The sequence below is a fragment of the Nipponia nippon genome, unplaced genomic scaffold (assembly GCF_047370975.1).
Source record: "Nipponia nippon isolate SJK-2023a ecotype South Korea unplaced genomic scaffold, ASM4737097v1 scaffold_15, whole genome shotgun sequence".
NCBI classification, from domain to species: domain Eukaryota; kingdom Metazoa; phylum Chordata; class Aves; order Pelecaniformes; family Threskiornithidae; genus Nipponia; species Nipponia nippon.
In genome coordinates this window covers 1177659-1199312 of record NW_028262331.1, presented here as the reverse complement: position 1 = coordinate 1199312, position 21654 = coordinate 1177659, and the positions used below count along the sequence as shown (strand labels likewise).

The window sequence follows — 21654 nt, the reverse complement described above, 5'->3', positions numbered from 1 at the left end:
ATGAAAGCAGAGATTAATCTGCCATAAAAACATAATTACCTCATTAAAAATCACTCTCGTGGTCTGCAAAGCAAAGGATTTATAATATTTTTCTTCTGGGTTTTGTCCAAATCATCTAAAAATAGAACTGAAAGCCCCACCACGATTTGCTGAAAATCCTGCCCGTTTCATTTAACAAAGACAACATAAGCAAGGAGTCTGAAATAAATTTCTTTCTTATTGATTAAACAATCCTTGCAAGACTACTGCTCTCGTAAAGCCCTAACTCACGAGTTAGGCTCTAAAGTAACAGATATTATGGAAAGGTAAATAAGCTTTAAACATTTTAACTGCCCATCCTATTAACCAGTCGAGCTCCAGTTTGAGCTGGGGACTGAGCGCACTCCGGCACGGTGCTAGGGCAGCGAGACGTGGCAGGAGGCGACGCGCGGCGAGGGGACGTTCCCCACCCCAGCACGCAGGGGAACGGTGCTCCGCACGGGCGGCTTGCGAAGGCAGCCCCTGAGCAGCACCTGGACGATGCTCTGCAACGCACTCAGGGTCTGGAGATCAGTCCTGCTGCAAAACAGCTCTTTGGCAGTTGCTGCTGTTAACTCCTCTCCAAACCCTTCTCACTGGCACCTACCTGAGGGTTCAGGTGCAGCACTGGGAGCCTTTTAGCAGCTCCCGCAGGCTTTGTGTCTGGCTCTCTCTTTTGAGCAGTTAGCCTCAAGGAAGTGGACTCCTTTCAGCTCCCACTGGTTTACAGGATTACTCCCTACACATACACTCTAGGAAAATTTGCAGACTACCACCACTTCAGAGCAGGCAGCAGTACTTGAACTCCTTAGCCCCTGCCACATCACTTCCATCCACTGAGAAAGTTTACCCCCCAGCTACCCCCACCGTCTCACAGCCCGGGTAGGTCAGCATCGCAGAGCAACGTCTGGAGAGGCTGCAGACTGGCGGCTCACAAGGCAAGCATCGCTTCTGCTTGCAAAGGACCTGCCACTATGTTTCTGCACAGCACTCCACTCCCCTTGCAGCCACGCAAAGATGCATCTAGCAATCCACTGCAGGCAACCACCTCTCCTGTCTCGGCACGATGAAAACTGCTACAAGCTCTTTTATACCTCCCGCGACCACCAGGTGACCATCAAAGACTGCACCCCTGATCTGGACTGCTTCTACCTACTAGGGGAGCCATCCCCATGTACACCAGCTCTAAGGCAGGCAGTCACTGGCATTAGCAAAGTTCCTCTCTTCTCAGCCCCACTCCTGTGCTTGATGTGCTTTCAAGTGCAGAGACACGAGCATGAAGTAACGGAGCATTTCTGAAAGCTACCAGATAAGACCCTCTTGAAGTGTCACACAAAACATAAGAGCTCTCATTTGCCACCGTGCAGCACCCTGCCGTCCCCCCCCTCGCTCGAAGTGCAGTATTGCACCATCAGACTCGCAAGTCTGCTCCCCACAAACAACTGCAACAGAAGCAAGGCATGCAAGTGGAGCGTTTAGAGCAGAATCAGAGGGATCTGCTCAATGCAACAGAGGCTGGGTAAAGAAGAAAAGAGAATTAATATCTTAAAACAGATTGTAGAAGTAATCCATAGTCATGGCAAAAACCAGGGCTAGTGCCAGGGTCTAACTGCCAGGTCCCGTTCCTGCAGAGCAGCCAGCTTCACAGACCTGCCTGAACGCGTTGCTACTGACGAGCTCCATCTCCTCACCTCGTTTCACTGAGGCACAGGTTTAACTGTTAAATTACCCACCTTCCACAACTATAACTTATCTGCCTCTCTGGCAGCCTGAACAAAAATGGCAACTTTCTACTTGGGGAACTGCTGGCACGGCCAGAGCCTTTGGCAGGCACGCTGCCTAGCAAACGCCGGACGGAGAAGGTAGCTGTGCCTGGCAGTCTTCACCTTCTGTAAAGGAGTCAGTCCAATCTGACAATAATAAAATCTTGCACGTTTCAAAGGCATTCGTGAGCCTGATATACGGATTTAAAAATCATGTCGCTGCTTAAAAAAAATCATGACAAGGGGTTTAACAAAGTCCTAAGTGTCTCTGGATGCACAATGCAACTCCTGCTCCCACTCGAGGAGCCTGCCGTCGGGGGTAGATGCTTGACATTACCTGAAACTCCAACATCTTGAATTAAAGCTTTCTTTGAGAGACATAGTCTCTACGAAAAGCCTTCAGATCTTCCTACTTTCACAAAAAGCTGGGCTCTTCAGAAGAGCCCTACGGGGAGATGAGGCTCCTCAAGACTGTTAAGCAAATTTCAACACACAAAGCCAGAACGAGGTAAATGCAGTGAAGCAGACACACATTTTTGCAGATCTGTAAACAGTTGCATTAGTGCTACGGATCATCAACTCTCCAGTTCCAGGGCTCATCACCACCTATACTCTCTATGCTCCTCTGTTTTTAGAACTAAGCAGTCAGAGGAGATCATTTACAGTGCATCTAATACCAGTTCCTCCACCAAACAGATTTATGAGCAGCCAAGTGCTCTGCTGGCATAACAAGAAAGGGAGATCCCCGAATTAGTCAGCACAGTAATTGCACCCAACTACTGCACTTGGAAATGGCTGAACAAATTTGAGAGAAACCGAGCTTACCCATCACAAAGGCCTTAATTGTGTAAAAAATGAAAAATAAGTCACCTTTGATTTGTCGGTTTGGTTTGGTCTTTTGTCACTGTTACTAATTACCAGCTTTCGGTATTCAAGTATGTGCGAGACAATAAACTCCACAAATTTATATGAAAGATGTTCCAGCAATTTAGCAGCTTCAGAAGAGACTCTGAATCCGTATGTTGCAGTTCCTGAATTTCTTACATTGGCAAATCTAACAGCAGTTTCACCCAAGGAGAAAACACAGGACTTGGCTCTCAAGCGCACAACTTGCAAGTCAACAAGGCTCCAGATGGGTAACTTCGGCAGCTACGGAAACGATGGATGGGGCACGTGGTTTGGGAGGTCACAGACTACCCCACTGATCACAGCCATCACTTACACCCACCAACGAGTGTCCAAAGTTACAATTACCCAACTTACAACACCGGCTCCCTTTGGATTTTTAACGGGGGAGAGCCATACAAAGGAACAGCTGTGGTCAAGGCACAAACACCTACACGCAACAAGGCAAAAGAGCACTTCTTTACATGAGCTGGTTTAGTGCTAAAAGTCAATCTGACAAAAGAAGTTTAGGGTCAGATTCTGCTCTCGCTGGCACTCGGCTAACCCCAAGAAGCTGAAATGGGAGCTGAGGAAGATCACCGACAAGCAGAGCACTGAAGACACAACCGTTCCTTGAGCTCTATTACCACCTACCTGCTGCAGGATGCTGCCCTAAAGGAGAATCGGAGGAAGAGACCGAGCCTTCCTCAGCTGCTTCAGCCCCAAACCAACTAAATTAGTTCAAACCACCCTCAGCAGCAGTTTGAGCCAAGCATGCCGATCTCACCCTGAAGGAGAGGAGAGCCTGCCCAGAGCCCACCCCACCAGACGCCACACAGCACTGAACAGCCCTAGGGCACCAAGTCCATGTGTCACTTCAGCTGCTTCTGCAAGCCTGGACCCAGCAGCCTGGCCTCCGCCATCCGAACACACCTGCACCACTCAGGCCATCGTAGCTAACCCCTTACGAGAGGACATCTCACCCCTCTGAAGTGAGAAGTCTTCCTGATTTTATTTGCCTTGCACGAGTCCATGAGTACCTTCCCTCTGCTTTGGAGGGGCACCAGCACACCCATTACCGCATTCCCATAAAATCCATTTTCTTGTTTGCAGTGTTTTTGCCTCAGTTATACACTCACCATCTGAAATGAGAAAATAGATCACTCTTGCAGATGCTTTGTCAACTCATCTTTCCTGAAATGTCAAATGAATAGATTCAATGAACCCAATAAACACTTCGTATCTGAATCATCCTGCTAGAGCCATTGATAATCGGTCAGTGAGTAGAGAAATCCAACAGCTAATGCATTTAGCAGAATGGAACATTACGCGTGAGACTGCACAATCCCAGTCGATGGCATTTGGCCCAGTTAGTTCTACTTTATAGGCCTAAATAAAAACATGTTTTAAAAATAAAGTGCAGATCCTTTGCCTAGTTGCCACAAGCAGAATTTTAGGCTGACTCTTTCCTTTTTAAGACTTCACATAAAACCACACACAAGCTCTGTCTTCTCAGGGTGCTTTTACGTGAAGACTACTGCTATGTTTCACAACTAAAGCATGAAAAAGCGAGAAGACGTCTCCAAGACCACGGAGCCTGTTGGTGTAGCTGGGAGTTCTGGCTCTCAAAGCCAAGCCCCAGGGAACAGAGCAGCCCTTCGCTAGTGATTGGGTTAATAAACAACAGAAAGGCTGGAATAGAGACTGGTTTGAACCAAGTTCTCTAAAAGCCAAGTCTGGCATCTCTCATGCAGTCTCTGAGGAAGAGCTCAAGGCAAAAGAAAGATCACGTTTAATAAAGGAAAGGGATAGCGAATGCTTCTTAAATGTTAAGTAGCAGAAAAGCTAGGCAAGCTACACAACGTGTGCTAGCTAAGGAGTGAAAGAGAAGGGTGAACTTGGAAGACGAGGAGGACGGCCCTCTGTTTCTCCCATTTACACTTCACAGGTCGGAGCCCATTTCCAAAAGCCATGAGAAGGGGGAGAAGTGCCTTCCACCAAACAACAAGGGTGGCAGCCGGGCAGCCCCTCTGCAGCTGTAACTGCTCCCCTGGTAGGAACAAGCAGCAAACGAATAGCCCACAGGCCTGGCCACCCCAAAGCACCAGGCAGGCATGAGGGCGAGGGGATTGATGCCGGATAATGGACAAAGCATTGGGCAAGGGCTAAGGCAACACGGATTTTACCCCCACCTCCGCCTCAGGCTCGCTGGGTGGCCAGAGACACCTTGCCTCCTCGCGAGCCTCGCTATCCTGTCTTCATAAGACACGCAGTAACAACCAGCAGCTTGGAATAACACATCATTTTGATTGTGAAGCATGTTTATGAACATTTTTCCCCTTTTCTTGCCTGCAAGCAAACCAAGAGGTACTGGAACAGACAGAAGAAATAAGATTTCACTCCCTCCGCAGCCAAGAATCTCACTGAAGCCTCTTTTGGATTGCCGGTTGCTGTAAGCTAAACTGAAAGGAGATGATGTATTACAGAGACAATAACTTAATATTAAACATCGTACCTTTGTGACACTCATCATATTGCATTTCAAAAGGCTTACGCCAGAAGTCTCATTAGCAAAACCATTAAAACAAGCACACAGCTGGTTGAGAGCATTTACTGTGCAGAAGAGTCAAATTCTTCTAAATTTATAGTGGCAAAATTGATTACTGATTCCAGCATCTGTTGCAAATTTTACATTTAAATTCTCCTTAAAAAGTCACTTAGCTCAGAAACATCAGACTAGGCTCTACAAACCAGCTCTCCTCCCCCAGAAACCACATAAATAATCTCCATGCAAATCAAATGTGTTCTTTTCATAAAAGCAATTGTTACTGTCATATATTATATAATAAGCACTAAAACGTGCTTAAGATATAACTCAACGTATTTACACTAAGTTTGTAATCACATAGAAGCCAAGGCTAACTTTGAAAAAAGGATCGCAAGTAAACAGCACCAGATGCAAGCCTGAAAATGTTTAAATATGCAAACTGGCGTCTTCATCATCCAGAAATGTGAAAGGAGCTACCTGTAAGCAGCGTGCAAATGCAGGACTGGAAGACGGTAATAGGAGACATTTTTATATTTCATGTCTTTCTCTGGACAAACCATCTCTAGCACCTTCCAGCAGGAGCACGTAGCCACAGGTGCTAAATCCACACACTGTCAAATATGTGATATCCTAGGACAAGCAGAGCGATCAGTTTTGCTTTTTGGTCCTTTTTCAATAGGAAAAGAAAGGAAAAAAAAAAGGGGGGGGGGGGGAACATTTGCTACACATCGCCCACAGAGCCATGACCCTGTTTCTCTACGAAATCTTAATTCCCTTGAAGCAGAAAAAAAAAATTGAGGGCAAGGTTTTACCCAAGATCTAAACATCATATGATGTCTAAAGACACAAGTCTACCTGACCTCCAGAAAGTGCCAATAAGCTGTTTCTTTTGCTTTTTGTGACCCTCCTGGAAGGACAGGAAGGATAAGGTTCTGCTTCATCATCAGTTCCTGCAGTGCCATCACATCTATTAACCTAAAGGGTTTTTCCCCGCCGTTTGCTTCGTGCATGGCTCCAATCTGTTTGAGAGAACATTGGCACCTCTCCCCTCAAAGTTAAAGCAGTTCAGCAATGCCTACTTGGTGTCTGGCAGCACAGCAAGTACTGTAAGGTACAGTGTACCAAGCAGATTGGACAGGATTTATCATGATTAAGTCAAGAAGATAGACGGAAGAGGTCACACCACATCAAGGTTGGAAGAGTGCTCCTCAGAGCATGCGAGCCACACCAGGACCTTTTCCCCAACGCTCATCAGGACCATGAACATCCACGGAGCAGCCGCCACTTGCTTCAAGACTTGTCTTACTCTCTCAACAGGTGGAAAAAAGCATGCTCAGAGATGTTGCAATGTAGTGTTGAACCCCAAACGAGGCGTGTTCTGCTGGCATGTCCATCACCATCTTTTCTCCAGTTATTTTCAAAGTGCTTGGGTAGAAATCTGTAAGGACTCTTGCCATACTAGGTCACTGCATCCCCACTTCATTGATCAGCAGCTCAGTGGGGGATTCCCATTTGTCTCAGTCAACATCCCTATCGCTTGGGAAACCCCAAATCACTCGGTGATTTATGGACGACAACAACAAGAACAACAGTTTTCAAAGTTTCTCAGCCCTCAGAATCTGGCCTAGTAACACTGAGGGAAACAGAGCGCAAAGTCAAAACACAAATGGATCACAAGTCTGACTGCTGGTGGCCGAGAGCTCAAAGGACATCGGTTCCCTATTTTCTTGCTCAGACAGGACATGTTTGGTTAATTTAATTTAGTTAATTAATTAAAAAAAAAACACATCAACTTGATCATAAAACTCCAAGGTATGGAAAATCTACCTCTCTCCTCCTGAGCTTCTGGACCCTCATTATTAATTTGTACCTCATTTCTCATTTGGATATAGCATTGTGAAGAAGCAATGTCTGGAAGAAATGCCTTTCAACCACTGGAACAGAGATTTCTCATCCTAACGATGAGAATAAGGATTCACATCCTTAGTGCTTCGTCCCAGCGCTTGTCTATCAAGTCAAGTCACCTCTCAATCCTCCTGATGAACTCAAGGCTGTCAGAGGACGAGACTACAAAACTTCTCAAACGTAACGTTTGGAAAGGGCACATTCTAAATTCCACATTAACATCTTTTTTTTTTTTTCCCTCTCAATTTAATTCGAAGGGCAGAAGACACATGAGAAGAAACAAACTGAGCCTTCTGGGAGTCTACCTGCTGGTTAACATGAAGTCCTCCTTTCTCAAGATAAGTTTCTCGGCATAGAAAATTTACCACGAACATCACCTCAATCAGAATCACCCTAGAAAGGACAAAACTTGCTCCAAATAGCAGCAGACAAAGAAGGGGTTTCTTGCTGTTTGTTGCAGAAAGAAATATCACAAAAGATTGTTTTTCTTTTATTCCTGAACCTCTTTTGAAAATGTTGTAGCAACCAGTCACCAACATGCTGTATGACTACACTGGGAACAATTCATTATTAAATTCACTCCTTTACTAAGGGCTCAAGAACTTTGTGCAGAACTTCGGTTAAAATCATTATCAGTATAAGCACCTCTCCCTAGGGCAACTCGTTTGAAACTCACCTTTTTGCTCCAGCCCTTCCATTTTTATTTTTAACAAGAATCAGCCTGCTTTTTGGTGGCAGGAAAGAGAACAGCCAACACCCCCACCCTCACTCCTTTCCCATCTAGGACCGTGTCCTCTCCTCTTCCTTTCTCCCACTTGTCTATTTGGATTATCCACATGTTGCAGCAGGACCCGTCTGTAGCCACCCACCCCTGCAGCCCCGGGGACAGCCCGCAGACACACAGGCAAGCAGGGCAACGGTGCAGGAACAGCACTTGCCAAGCAACGCAACAGCGAGCACAGCAACGTACAGCTTCTGTTTTTAAAAACTCCTTTTGCCCATTTTTGTTTATTTTTTAAATGTGCAGAGATCAAACCTCTCCGTGATTCTTATTAGCGGTGACTCGTATCAGCTGCAACGCCAGCTTGTCTCAGTCTCAGGAGAACTGAGCAAGCCTGGATGGTTTGTCAGGCAGTGTGAAAATATGGGACTTGTATTTTGTTTCCAGATATATTAGCATCACTTTCCCAACACAATGCATCAGCATTTCCCCACCTATTCCGAAACAGGGGCTGTATTTCTCAAGCATCGGCAGATGTATTAGCTTTTACCACCTTTCATTCATCACAGTCCTACAGAATGGTGCTTAGCACCAGACATGAACACCAAGCAATGCGCTCAGAAGAAAAACAAAGGTGCTTCTACCAGCAGCAGTTCAAGAGAATTTCTGGGTACCACAACCATCTATAACATTACCATAACGTAACAGCAGCCCCATGCAATGCTACAGGCTTGGGGAGGAGGGGCTGGAGAGCTGCTTGGCAGAAAAGGACGTGGGGGTGGTGGTCAATAGCCGCCTGAACATGAGCCAGCAGTGTGCTCAGGTGGCCAAGAGGGCCAATGGTATCCTGGCTTGTATCAGGGATCGTGTGGCCAGCAGGAGCAGGGCAGGGATCGTCCCCCTGTGCTGGGCACTGGTGAGGCCGCCCCTCGAATGCTGTGCTCAGCGCTGGGCCCCTCACCCCAAGGCAGCCACGGAGGGGCTGGAGCGTGGCCAGAGCAGGGCAGCGAGGCTGGGGCAGGGGCTGGAGCCCAAGGCTGGGGAGGAGCGGCTGGGGGAGCTGGGGGGGCTCAGCCTGGAGAAGAGGAGGCTGAGGGGAGCCCTCATCGCTCTCTGCAACTGCCTGAAAGGAGGCTGGAGCCAGGGGGGGGGGTCGGTCTCTTCTCCCCAGTAACAAGCGATAGGACAAGGAAATGGGCTCAAGCTGCGCCAGGGGAGGTTTAGATTAGATATTAGGAAAAATTCCTTCACGGAGAGAGTGGTTTGGCATCGGAACAGCCTGCCCAGGGAAGCGGTGCAATCACAGTCCCTGGAAATGTTCACAAACCGTGTGGATGTGGTGCTTAGGGACATGGTTTAGAGGTGGGCCAGGCAGTTAGGGTAACGGTTGGACTCAATCTCAGAGGTCTCTTCCAACCTTAATGATTCTATGATTAAGAGAAAAACCTAACATACAGCAGCTTCCCCAGGACTTCTTGCTGTCCCTTACGTCTGATGATACAATACACAGCTGAGCCGGGGCTAGCAGAACATTATTTATTATTGGTGTATTACCAACTGGAGCAACTATTAATTGGCTCTTGTGTTATCAGTGTTTCAAGGACCCTTCAAAGCGCGGTTGCTTTGAGGAGAAAATGCACTTGCTAGTTGAGCTTCTTTTTCCTCTCCTCTTCACCTTGACCAGAGTATTTTTAGCTGTATGGACAGACTTGCCAATACTTTCACCTTCAATTCTTTGCAAGGAAATTTCTGACAACACAGCAACAAATGAACCATAGCTATGCAGGGTCAAGAGAGGCAGAAGGAAAGAAATGATGAGCAAAAGCAAGTTCCCAGAAGACTTTCAATAGTTTTGTCTTCCATATTTTAGCTCCCCTTCTTTCCACAGCCTCCTCTACGCACACAGAGAAGTTAGTAAGTTTGTACCTGGTTTCAGTAAGCTCAGAGTTTGGCCTGAGATTTTGCTTAACAAGATCAGCCGGCACACTTGCACGCAAACAGCTTGATCAAGCTACTCACGTGCCTTTGCAGAAGAAAGTGTCACTCAATTACACCGAGCCTCCCAGATCTACTAACGTAAGTACATTTGGCAGAAAATGGTCCAACATTGTCATCTCGGAAGGCAGAAAAACTCATTATTCAAATGAAACAGTCTCTCTTGTCTGTTCATCTCAGCAGGTAACATGTCAACTTCTGCCAAATCGGTAAACAGAAGTACTTGCTTCCATCAGAGCACAGTATCAGTAAATAAGAGAGGGAAGACAGGCTCATGAAGCACTATTCTTATAAATTCATGTGATGCTGGGACCACGAGTGCTTCGTTAATTACTACAAAAACTGTTACACAGTAGGCTAAGTTCTGAGCTGACAGCAGCAGACATGATCCCATGGGCCTTCAGGTCACTGTTCAGCTCTCTCAGACAGACACAAACTACTACAAACCACTGACAGTGTAAAGGGTCACCCTTGCCATTATGCTCAGATCTACTGTTTCGGGTGAATCTTCCAGAATTAAGCAGATTTCTATGTAGCAGGAGGGCGACTAGAGCTAGCAAACTCCAGCACACACACTTTAACGTCCTTTACGTACTGCAATCTCAAGGGAACCTTTGAGAACCAGTGCTTAGTGCCACATGGGGATTTATGACTCTTCCTAGGCTTCCCTGAATTTCCAGTTTTCCATCAGCAGCCTGCTTTCAGTGTAAACGCTTCAGTAGGAAATCCTCTATTATTTTATAATCTCTTCATCTCTCATAGCATCTTATATTCACAGCCGAGTTTACTGTCCCATTTGACACACATTCTGCTCTCCTTTTGTCATTCAGTTTGTCCCCACATGGAAAACTGATGAAACTTGGTGGACTTTATACACCTTAATGTACAAAACATGTAAATACGCTCCCAACACATCCAGAACCCACTCCACCATCCACCTTAAGCCTCTCAAGTCTTGTACTTCTGTCCTGAGTAGGTAAGGTGCAAAAGGAAGAAAAAAAAAAATGTTTAAGAATACATTTTTAACTGGGTACCTTTTCAGACAAGGCCTTTAAACTGTCTAGAAACCTCTGCCAGAAATCCTTGAAGAGGGGTCGATCAATTCTCTTCAGGCTCTCTTTGGTGCTGGCATCCACGCTAACATACAGCTGCGTTACTGGCTCAAGGTTCCTTGGAAATAAAAAGAAGGGAATTGTTGTTTTCAGACAGTACTGCTAGCTGAATTTGTGTTTTCCTACCAAAGCACACAAAATACAGCATCCCCGAACAAGCTGCTCCGCTGGTCCAGTAGCGTCAGGAACTATACAGTATTTACAGGGAAAACTATCAAAGTCCAGTGGTTCATCTCTGCCAAGTGACCATCATCTTGATAGCAGGACGTTACAACCTGCTTTCAATAAATAATGCACCCCAAAGCTAAGAACGTCACATACAGAGGCCTTGGCTGACATTTTAATTATCTTTTCCTCACTGAACTGGAACATATTTCACTCCAGTGTAGCAGTAACAGGTTCAGAAAGGCTTCCCAAAGCAGGCTGCCAGGGGTTCACACGAGGCACGGAAAGGCTCTGCTTCTCACCACAGCCCCCATGGTTAAAAATCATAAAGCTCAGCCCCTTCCCCCAGTTCTATTTGCCCTGGCCCATGGAAAACTAATGCCACTCAATAGAAATACAGCCATAATTCAGCCTCTTTCTAATACTGGACACATTGAACTGACCTGACCTGCAACTGGCATCATCAAATAATTTTTTGAAGGGAAATCAAAGCTGTTTAGAAAATAAACCCAAGCACAATCCCCCAACGTGTTCTCCTTCCACTTCCAAGGCTCTTATTTCATATAAATCCTGCAGTAAGTCTTTCTGGTCACATAATGCCGGTGAGCACAGCATCTGTGAGCCCAACACCGGTAACTTCTAAAAAGATTAAACCTCCTCTGCTGTGTGAAGAGCCTGGGTTGAGTCTAATCCCTTCCATAAACCCCAAGGGTATAAAGGAGAAGCAGCAACGCTGCAGTCCATTAGCAAAGGGATAATGAAGGGCATTAAGAGGAACAACCTAAAACGAGCTCCCTTGTCACAGACAAAACTGATAAAGCCAGCGAGCGTAACACACGTCCACCCCTCATGGCACCTTCCACCGCGGCGTCTCCGGGATGAAACGACAGCATCCTAATTGCACCGCGTAACTCTAGCTCTTAACAGTTTTAGGACAGCATTTTGCGAGCGTTTTTTTTCTGACGTCTGTTAATGAGCAGGCTATGGTCCCAGCTTGATTTGATTCTTTATAGATGATGAGAAGAAATTAGAAACTATTGTTCAGCTGCCAAACAGTGCTGCCTAAAAATACACCAACCCCCCTGCCCTCCCCAAAGGTGACAAAGTGACAAGAACTGTCCAGAATGAGACCGAGCAGAGCTCTTATTGTCCAGAAAAATCCACTTAACGTGGACACTCGACAACCTATCTAAACATATTCGCTCTGTATGTATTTAGACAGAAGAATGAAATAGCCCAGAACAAAATTTAACATTTTAGGTTTAAATAAAAACCAAACCTGTTTTGTAAACAAGCTTGTCTCAACTGGCAGCCCAAAGCCACAATCTCCAAAAAAATGACCAAATGTTCTAGGCGTAAGTGGACTGAAGTATTCCGTTTCAAAGAACATAGCCAAAATACTCTTTTCTCTACTTAATGCTGCATTTGCCTAATTAAAAAGGGCCCCACTGAGGATGCAGTGAGTGTTTTTCAAAACATGAGCCGAGAAAAACCATCTCTTCTCTGAGGATCTCAACCCTAAGGACAGGCAAGAGCCAGACGCACTGTTACACTAGAGAAAATTAAGGAATTAGAAGAGATCCCAGGGAGGGATTTCTGCCCCACATCGCTCCAAAACATAGCGGTCCACGGGGCTCTGCCCCAGCTGGGCCTGGAGCCAGGACGACCTCGTGCGTGCTCTGCCGAAGGGGAACAGGGAGAAAGGGCAGTCGTGGCTCCAGCCAGCACCAGGGGGAAGCAGACCACGAACTGATGTTCTTGGAACACAGCTACGCTTCATAGCGAACAGGAAATTTGGCTGCGTGGTACTAGGATGGATTTTCCAATGTTCCTCCTTAATTTTTGGTTGTAATTTCCAAGCTAGCTTAGACAGTTGAGATCGCATCCAGGAGATCAAATTCACAGCATTTACCAGATATGAACTTGGGCAGAAATCGTGACCGAGTAGCGTAGCACAACTCCAGAGCAATAAATTGACTTCAGGCCACCAGCCACGAGGTGGTTTCACAAGCCAGACCGGGCAGAGCCTCGTCAATGACAGAAAGAACAGAAACAACAATATAATAAAAATGAGCATTTACTTATGAGCAATAATAAACATCTGCTCATTATTATTATTGATGCTCATAAATGCAGACACATACGCAAGGGCTCTTGCTCACAGCCACTAATCAGAAAGAAGAGAAGGCGGAGGAGAAGAGCCAGGTAACTGTTCAATACGAGCTCACGCGCTGCGGAAAACCTCCTTCGCTTTATGAAAACATGCGCGTGCCTGGAGGCAAACGAAGCTGCAACTGAAATACAAAAGGAGGAAGAGGAGAGGAGGGAGGAAGGTACGGGCTGGAGACCCAGCCAGGGGGTTGGCAGAGCCAGCCCCAGGCCACGCTCCCCGTTTGCACAATGGATGCCGGAGGTCGTGCTGCCTATTTTAGGAGTAACTTTTAGACTACAGCTCCCCTTGAAGTGCATACCTCAAGTCCCATATTAAGCAAATCATTTGCTTTGATGAGGCAAAGATCGGTTGCAATTTTTAAGACAGCAAGACTAGCATTTTATCGCTTTTTTTTGTTTGTTTCTTTTTAAAAACATTCAGCAGATCCTAAGAAATGCAGCTTCAAAATAGAGTGTGTGCTCTCTTTTTAAAATGCTATTTTTAGGAAAGAGCAATTTCTGTCTATCAGGCACATAATACATGACTTAAAGTAACTTGATTACACAATTATTCAATCATTTGGAATGCCTTTGTAGTGTATAATTACTCACTCAAAAATTGCCTGCCCTCCCCCCTCACTGCCATATTCAGACCACCAGAAGGAAGCGAAAAGGCAGCTCTACCAGAAAGTGCTAACACGGAGAGGCATCGAGCTGAAACGACAAGCTGAGCGACGTACCAAAACCACCCTGCGTCCAGCTCCGCGAACGCGTTCACGTAACTCCAGGGCTGGACTTTGTCGGCGTTATTAGCCGACGGTGCTCTGACAAATTCCCAGCCACCTTGCAGCTCGCCCCGCATGCTGCCTTTCCTTGCCACATTGCTTCAGATTTTGTTAAAAGCAGCCTGGATGCTCAAGAACATCAGAAGCAGGGATGCTTTGCATTTGTAAAGATTCTGTCAGAGTTCATTAAAAAACTTTGTGACTATTTAGCTCAAGTCCCTCTGAAAGGGAGGTTAAAAACTACTGATCCCGCTTTTGCAGACGAGCGTGCGCTTTTCACCCATTCTTATCCTGCACTCTGGGTCCTGCTGGAGATGCTGGGCTGTATAGATTTTTTTTTTTTTGAGCCCTTACGGCTGGTCTTATGGAGTTAGAGCAAAGCTGAGACTGCAAGAGAAGCACACAAACCAAAAAGGCAATTTATACATTCAGTCTCCTGCTCTAGCTGTCAGAAACGCTCACACCGGTTATCCACGTCCCCAAGCACAAGACGCAGCTCACTCACTGTTCTCCTTCCCTCGCACCTCCGGGAGGTACTATATTACATTCTCTTCACTTTCAGAAGTAACCACACTTTAAGAGATATAGAAAAGAAAATCAAACTGGGGGAGAGAAAGAGACGAGAAAAAGCACAGGGAGATTAAGATTAAAATCATTTAGATGCCAAACGAGCTTTTTCATTGTCAGTGCTCATTCAGAGCTGACTCCGTTAAATGGAATTAAAACCCAGGTCAGCACTCAAATGTTGTAGTAGGGAGATATTTTGTCCAGCTCTTACCTAATCTCATCTGGGAACTGTGCGTTTGTAACCAGGAAACTGGAGATGCTGCACTGGTGCAGGAGCTTCACGAAGCGGTTGATCTCCGGGTACATGATGGGCTCTCCCACCAGCGAGAGCGCGCAGTGCTTTGCCGTCATCGCTTCCTCAAAGCGGTCTGCTTTTACTCCTGACACGCCTGCAAAAAGAGGGAAAACAGGCTTAAATCAACTAAAACCTCCTCCCGAACCATGCGTCCATACCTAAAATACACCCTGGCACAGAGAAGACTAAGCATAAACCAGCTGGAGCCCTCGGGAACCAGAGGGGGCACCAGGCCTCGGCCAGTGGCCACTGAGCCAGCTCTGCAGGAAGCCACAGAACAGCGTACGCCCAGACACGCAGAACCTGGGGCTTGTGCGCCCTGTTAACTACTGCAAGCAATTTTCTAGTAACATTTGAGTCAAGCTTCCCATTGCTAAGACCTCAGTGATGCCGCCTGAATGCTGAAACAGAAACACAAGAGTCAGTTTAATGCCACTTCAAGCAGGCTTCTTAAAAAAAGAGGAGCAGGTTATGTCTGTGCCTGCTGCTGACCCCCGTGCTCCCCCAGCCCCACGAAGACCAGCTCCCCAGAGGAGCTGGGCACACTTCGCCAAGCAGAGAACCCACAACCAGGTCTGAATCCATACTGGCAACCACGTGAAATGCAGCTCCGCAGAGGACGAGGTCAAAAAGAAAACCCAAAGCATGACACCGTCCTGAACAGCGAGAGACATTTCAGAACGAAGAGGCAAACACAAGGAGCTCAACTGTAGCATCCACGTAAAAACGCTATCTGCAGGTTTAACCAGTCTGAGTCACATTTATTATACCCACGGGAGGGCAGGGGAGAGGCGCGTACTCTTCCAGCCCATCCGTATCTGACCAAGCGCTCAGGACTCTGAATGAAATCTTCTGACTACAAACAAGCTTTTGTTCCAAATATGTCACTTCACATTTCCTTGCCGTGCCTTGATGTACTCGAATAATATCTGAGGTTTTGGATTGGGGGTTGGTCTGTTTTAAAAAAAAAAAAAAACAAAAAAAACCAAAGACTTGAGTTTGAAACCAGGTCCTCAGCTCACCTCTCGTTGCCTAGACGCTGGAGCTCAAGCAGTACAGAAAATTACATGCTATGCTGCAAAGCCAAGATAAAAAGAGGTGTTTGTGGATATTGCTTCAGCCTCACGTAGAAGAGCTGGTTTGTCATCAGAGCGAAGCTTAGTGCGTTTTAAACCAGCCAGGCTCAGTCCTGAATAAGTGACAGGACTAATGGTTATTCTGCAGAACCTTGACAGTACTAAATGAGAACTTTATTTGAAAAGACAGAAGCATCTCAACCACACACTGAGATTAAAGGACTAACTTTTGTATTCCTAAAGCTAATGTAAGTCATTTTTGGAATTAATTGATTTCTTTCTCTCAGCATCTAGCAATTGGACTACGATAATTACCATGCCAGCTTTATAAGCAGACAGAAAAAAATTCCAACGTCACGTAAAGTTTGAGAGTGACTTTCTCAAAACAGTTGACAGCAAATCTGGCATATAGTAAATACACTCCAGAGGAGGGCGGAGGTTTTGTATGCAATCATTTGACCATGTAAATCACAAGCTAGACAGGGATAAACCACGCAGGATTAGTGGGTATGCCACAGAGCACACGAACTCTCCTGCGCTTTTGGCTGCCACACCACTGCAGCGCTCAACCTCTGCTCCGTAGATGAGCCGCCTTCTGCCTTCAGTCAATGAACTGCAGCGAAGTCAGAGCCTGGGCAGGTTTTGTATGGCATGCAGCAGGCCCAACACAGGTGCCGGAGCTTGGAGCTGTAGGAACTCGAGAAGCCTCTGCAAGAGGCATGGCGTACAGCTTGCAGCTCCTGCGGAGCTCCGATCTCAGCAGAGCACGCAGCCCAGCTTCCTTCGATCAGCACATCTCCTTTGAAAAGCTGATGCCAGCTGCTCTCCTACTGGTGCACTTTAATTTGGGAAAGAAAAGCATCATCTGGCACATCACCCTAGAGAGGCTGGTTGTTGACTTCGGGTACCCCTCTGCAAGTACCTGTACACCAGTCCTCACAAGTGCCTGGGGACACAAGGAACCTGCTTTAGCCACTCTTACAGCAAGGCACACAGGTGGTCTTAGGATTTCCTAGTTCAGGTCATGCATTTTTATGTTTTCATTTTTCCCCAAGTTGAACCAGGGCTGTTATTATCAGACTCCCACTCTCCTGTTTTTGAACGTTGTTGCCGTTCTGTGTGCGCCCTTCGTAAGGGCACAGAGATTTACTAGTTGCTACCTAGAAAATGCATCCATCAAATAAACGACTTCACAACTTCCCACCTTAGCTCCCCATCAGTAAGATGTCTCGCCATCAGTTACTCTAAAAGAAAATTATGTGACATTAACTAACGTCTACGGTCTTCAAAAACGGTACAAACTATGGCAACAATAAAAGAGAAGATGACATAGCATCATCTCTAAAACCACACGTAGGGACTCTTACAAGATAGAGGGCTATCCTCTAGGATATCCTCTAGGATAGAGGGTCCCCAAGAATTCTCCTGTGCCTTCAAAGATGATCTCATTTTTAGTACAACGCATGGCATTAATAAAGCATCCTATTAACTCACATTTCCTTTGGCGCACAGAGATGTCCGTATGCGCGTACCTGAATGCCAAGCTGTGGTATGGTACTAGCGAGAGCACCGATTTATTCGGACAGCTTTGGGTGTTATCTGAGCAGCATTACCAGACACTCAACAACCTCGAGGGCTCTCTAGCTAAGACATTTTCCCCTGTGCTTTTCTTCTCCAGTAGCCCAAATAGTCTGGGCCGCTCTACGTTGCGGGTCAGTGTTCAAACATCTCAGCCGACGTGTGCAGCACCGTGCTGGAAACTCCTCCGGAGCCCCTGTGGGTGCCCAGCCAGCGCCCGGAGCCCAGCCGCAACCTGGCCTCCTCTTCAACAAAGCAATCTAGTCCAGCTCAAGCCTTGGGGTTTGGTGGTTTGTTTGGTTTTTTTCTTTTAAAATCAATCATAATAAAGTCTAACCTATTTGCAGAGTGCTGCTAAGTTTGCTGGAAGTAGACAGCCACGTTTTCTGCCTGAGGCACTTCAAACCTGGACCGAGCGCAGCTCTGGCACGGCACGCAGGGACTTCTGTCCTGCAAGGCACTGCGCATCTTTTAACTCTCCCCGGCTTCAGCTTGCCGCACAGTGTTTCAACTCAATTTTGCTTTCGCTGATTCTGCTCTAACAATATTTTCACATGCACCTCAGGGAAGCGACAATGTAAAATTCACAAAAGGTAACAGCAAGCAGCTGGGCTTTTCTTACTGATTTCTCTTCTCCTTAATAAACCTTTGGCTGTTAGGCTCCCAAGACAGGAAGCGTGTTGCCATCTATCACTCTGAAAAAGTAACACATCCTTTCTTTTTCCACTTTGCAGCACAGCCCTAGTCCAGAGCCTTTTTTTTTTTTTTTTCCGGTCTTTCTCCTTTCACAGCCCCAGGTCAAGGGTAACTTTGCCGAGGATGTACATGCAAGTTTCAGGAAAAATTTTCCATTAAACAAATTCATAAATAAGCTCTGAAAAGAGAGAATTAGGATGTCCTTACAGGCCTTTCAACACTTTGGGAATATTTTCAGATGCTGCCAAGTCCATCTATAACCTGTCGTTCTTGCCAACCCTTTTTGGGAAGACGCCAGGGGTAGTAAGGGGAGGAGAGGGTTATTCCTTCGTCTGAAGTTGGGTTTAAACAGATTCTTGCACTCAGCTTTCAGAAGAAGGTAGGGCTTTTGAGCATCTGCAAAATAACTTGCTTTTCACCTCCTTAGTGCAAGCAACGTATATTTCTGCCATACAGGGGCAACACTTCCACCACGCTGCATCAGTACTGCACAGCTCGAGGGCAAATCCTGCCTTCCCAAGTATACCCTCGATACTCCATCAGCAACTGCATGCAAATCTAGTCATCGCTTTAAACCACACGTGCCTTCTTCCTAAGCAAATATAAATGACGATTTTGAGTCAGGTCTTGCCTCATAAAAAGGAGGGGGGTTGTTATTGTTTAAGACTTTCAATTTTAACAATCATAAAAGTCACAGAATGACTGGTTAGGAGGGGCTCCTGCAGGTCTCTAGTCCAGCCTCCTGCTCAGAGACGGACCGGGGTGATAATGGCTTCACTTAACAGACTTGAAAGCCTCCAAGGTTGGAGGGTGCCCCAGCTCTCTGGGCACCACCTCGGCTGAACAAGCTTATTCTGATGTCTAACTTGAACCTCCCAAACAGAAACCCAAGTCTGTTGTCCCTTGTTCTACCATGGCAGGTGGGTCTCCCAGCACGGACTGACATGGGGTTATAACACTCTCATACAGAACCTTCCACTCCTTGCTGAACTCCACATGCATCTGTTGGCACAAAAATCCTGTTTCTCAAGGTCCCACTGAAGTAAAGCTGTGCCACTGCGTGTGCCTGCCACCCTCCCTAAACTGGTATCACCTGCAAAGTTGCTGAGGGTGTATTTGTCATCTGTTGATGGAGATGCTGTACAACATGGGTTCCTGGATCAACCCCTGAAGTACTCCGCTTGTTATCAGCCACCAAACTGACCTCGAGCTACCGATCACAATCCTTTCAGCACACCCAGCCACATTTCAACTCATCTAAGAGCCTGGCTATCCAGAATAGACTGAATAAAAGAGAAGAGTTTGAAAAGTGCTCAGTACCTTAAGTGTTAAACATGAATACTCTCGTTGATAGCTGTAACAGTCTTCTATGGTTGTGATAGCCTTCCAGACAAAATTTGACATCCTACATGCTCTTCACTCCTGCAAACCACCTGTACCCGAACTCCTGCTGTGCTGGCACGGCATCCCACCAGCCGAGTTACCAGGCAGCCATGAAACCCTGCAGCAGCTCGGGCCCAGCCAGTCAGGCAGCACCGCCGCAGGCATCCTGCCTTAACTCAGCCCTCTCCCCACACTGCCCACGTGGCTGCGGTGCAAAAGAAACATCGAGGCTAAGGAATGAGACCTGTGCTTCCTTACAGACTGCCCTGCCTTGAGCACTGACAGCCATGCTTTGCTTCATCTGAAGGAAGATGCACTGCTGACACCAACTACCTCCTCCACTGACTCCTCATCTCACTACCTCTTCCCCCAGGAAAGCTTCCCCTACCAAATTAACATCATTTTTCCCTATCCCACTACAGCACCTTCACTGCTTTCCCCTGGATGAGCTCTAGAGCTGTGACCCAGTCCACCGGACCACACGGGTGCAACAGGCAGAGTGCGGGCAGGTCCGGTTATTCTGGCAGCTCCCTATCCAGCTCAGCGCGGGAGCTCCCAGCGAACTGTCTTCCCTGGAGCTGCTGGTCTGAGTGCAAGCTGATTCAAACCAGCCACTTGATGAAAACGAAGCTCATGAGGCCCTAACTTGAGTTATTTTTCCGCCTATTATATAACTCCAGCGAACGAGACAGAGCAACTCCGCACTGCTGACAGAAGGGTTTTTTTTGCCTGTCAAATTTTTAATCCATTAGGTTCTCTCTCTGCACAGCCAACATAAACAAACGGGTTCCCAAAATGACAGCCAAGACTAAGGCTCATCTTGCACATTTTATGGATGCTTCACTCCACTCCTGCTGCTCGCACAGCCTCCGCTGTCAGTTAGGACGAGCGGAGTCCTAGACCTGTCCTGCCAAGCTGGCCAGCCCTCCCAGCACACAAAGCTGACCTTGGCAGAGTAACCAAGTTTATCACGTTTGGGAAGAAAGAAAAAAACCCAAACCATCTATATATATAGACACATAACGAATAAAGAACAAACTCACAAGGAGTTCCTATGGGAAGCAAAATACAGCACTTCCCAGAGGTGCTGTGTAACTGCAGCTTCAGTCACAGGCAGACGTACTGAGTAATTCCTGAAAATAACAACACCCTGAATGCTACTGCTCACTCATTAATGAGAAAAATGCAGTCTACAAGTTTCAGAGCTAACGCAAAATCTCCCAGGGGATTAAGGCTGGGCAGTATATTTCCTATCAGGTTAGAGGTTGATTCCTTTTGCCTTCTACCTGCCCTCACTTTTACATAAGAAGCAGGATTCCTCATCATCCAGGCCAGCTTTAATCCCTGCGGAAGCCTCCGTGCACACCAAGGGAAAGGACACGACAACTACCAAGATGCACAAGAGGCAACTCCGCTCTGCTCCCTCAAGGCAGCAGTAGATACCCAACGGCTGACTCGTGTTCTAAAGTCAAAAACAAGGCAGAACGTCTCAGAAAACAGTAAGTGTGCCAGAAAAGTTTCTTCTCCCTTACCTGTCTTTCTGGTATTAGAAATCTCACGCCTCCTTCCCAGCATTTCACAGATGACCAGAATGTTTACATCTATGCTTTGAAGATGCTACTGCTGGTTCTCGTCCAAAAGCATCATTAATAGGGAGGGAGTGGGAGAAGTTACCTTTGAACTGCTTGATCATATTCTGATGGTTCTCAATAGCCTCCTGCAAGATCCTTTCAGGTTGGTCCATCTTCCATCGCCACTCTGTGCCCACTGGATTTGTATGATGTCTGAAGGAAAAAGAGACAGAGTTATTCGCTGCCGTTTGTAGCATACATGGAAGAACCCATCTGTCACCCTGGGGACTTTGGCATTGTTTAATAATATTAAAAGCAACAAGAAATTCTCAGCAATATCCTGCTTCTGACACAACTTTGAGATGTCATCGCTGATCGCCATTCTCATACCCCTCCCCTTCCAGGCTGTAGTCTCCCCAGAAGGAAGAATGGACCTTGAA

General features: G+C 46.6%; 1 protein-coding gene across 8 annotated transcripts in view; it reads right to left on the bottom strand.

Moving 5' to 3' along the window:
- Positions 1-21654, bottom strand: part of LOC104012424 (S-adenosyl-L-methionine-dependent tRNA 4-demethylwyosine synthase TYW1) — a 110076-nt gene that overhangs the window by 42141 nt on the left and 46281 nt on the right. For all 8 annotated transcript variants that reach the window (XR_015703504.1, XR_015703506.1, XR_015703507.1 and 5 more), the window contains exons 11-13: positions 21318-21427; positions 14827-15004; positions 10870-11005 (exon numbers count right to left, since the gene is read on the bottom strand). Coding sequence is in view for 3 of the 8 variants with exons in the window: in XM_087751965.1 (XP_087608091.1) it covers positions 10870-11005; positions 14827-15004; positions 21318-21427 (424 nt within the window). In the remaining 5 variants the exon portion in view is untranslated. The remainder of the gene's footprint in view (positions 1-10869; positions 11006-14826; positions 15005-21317; positions 21428-21654) is intronic.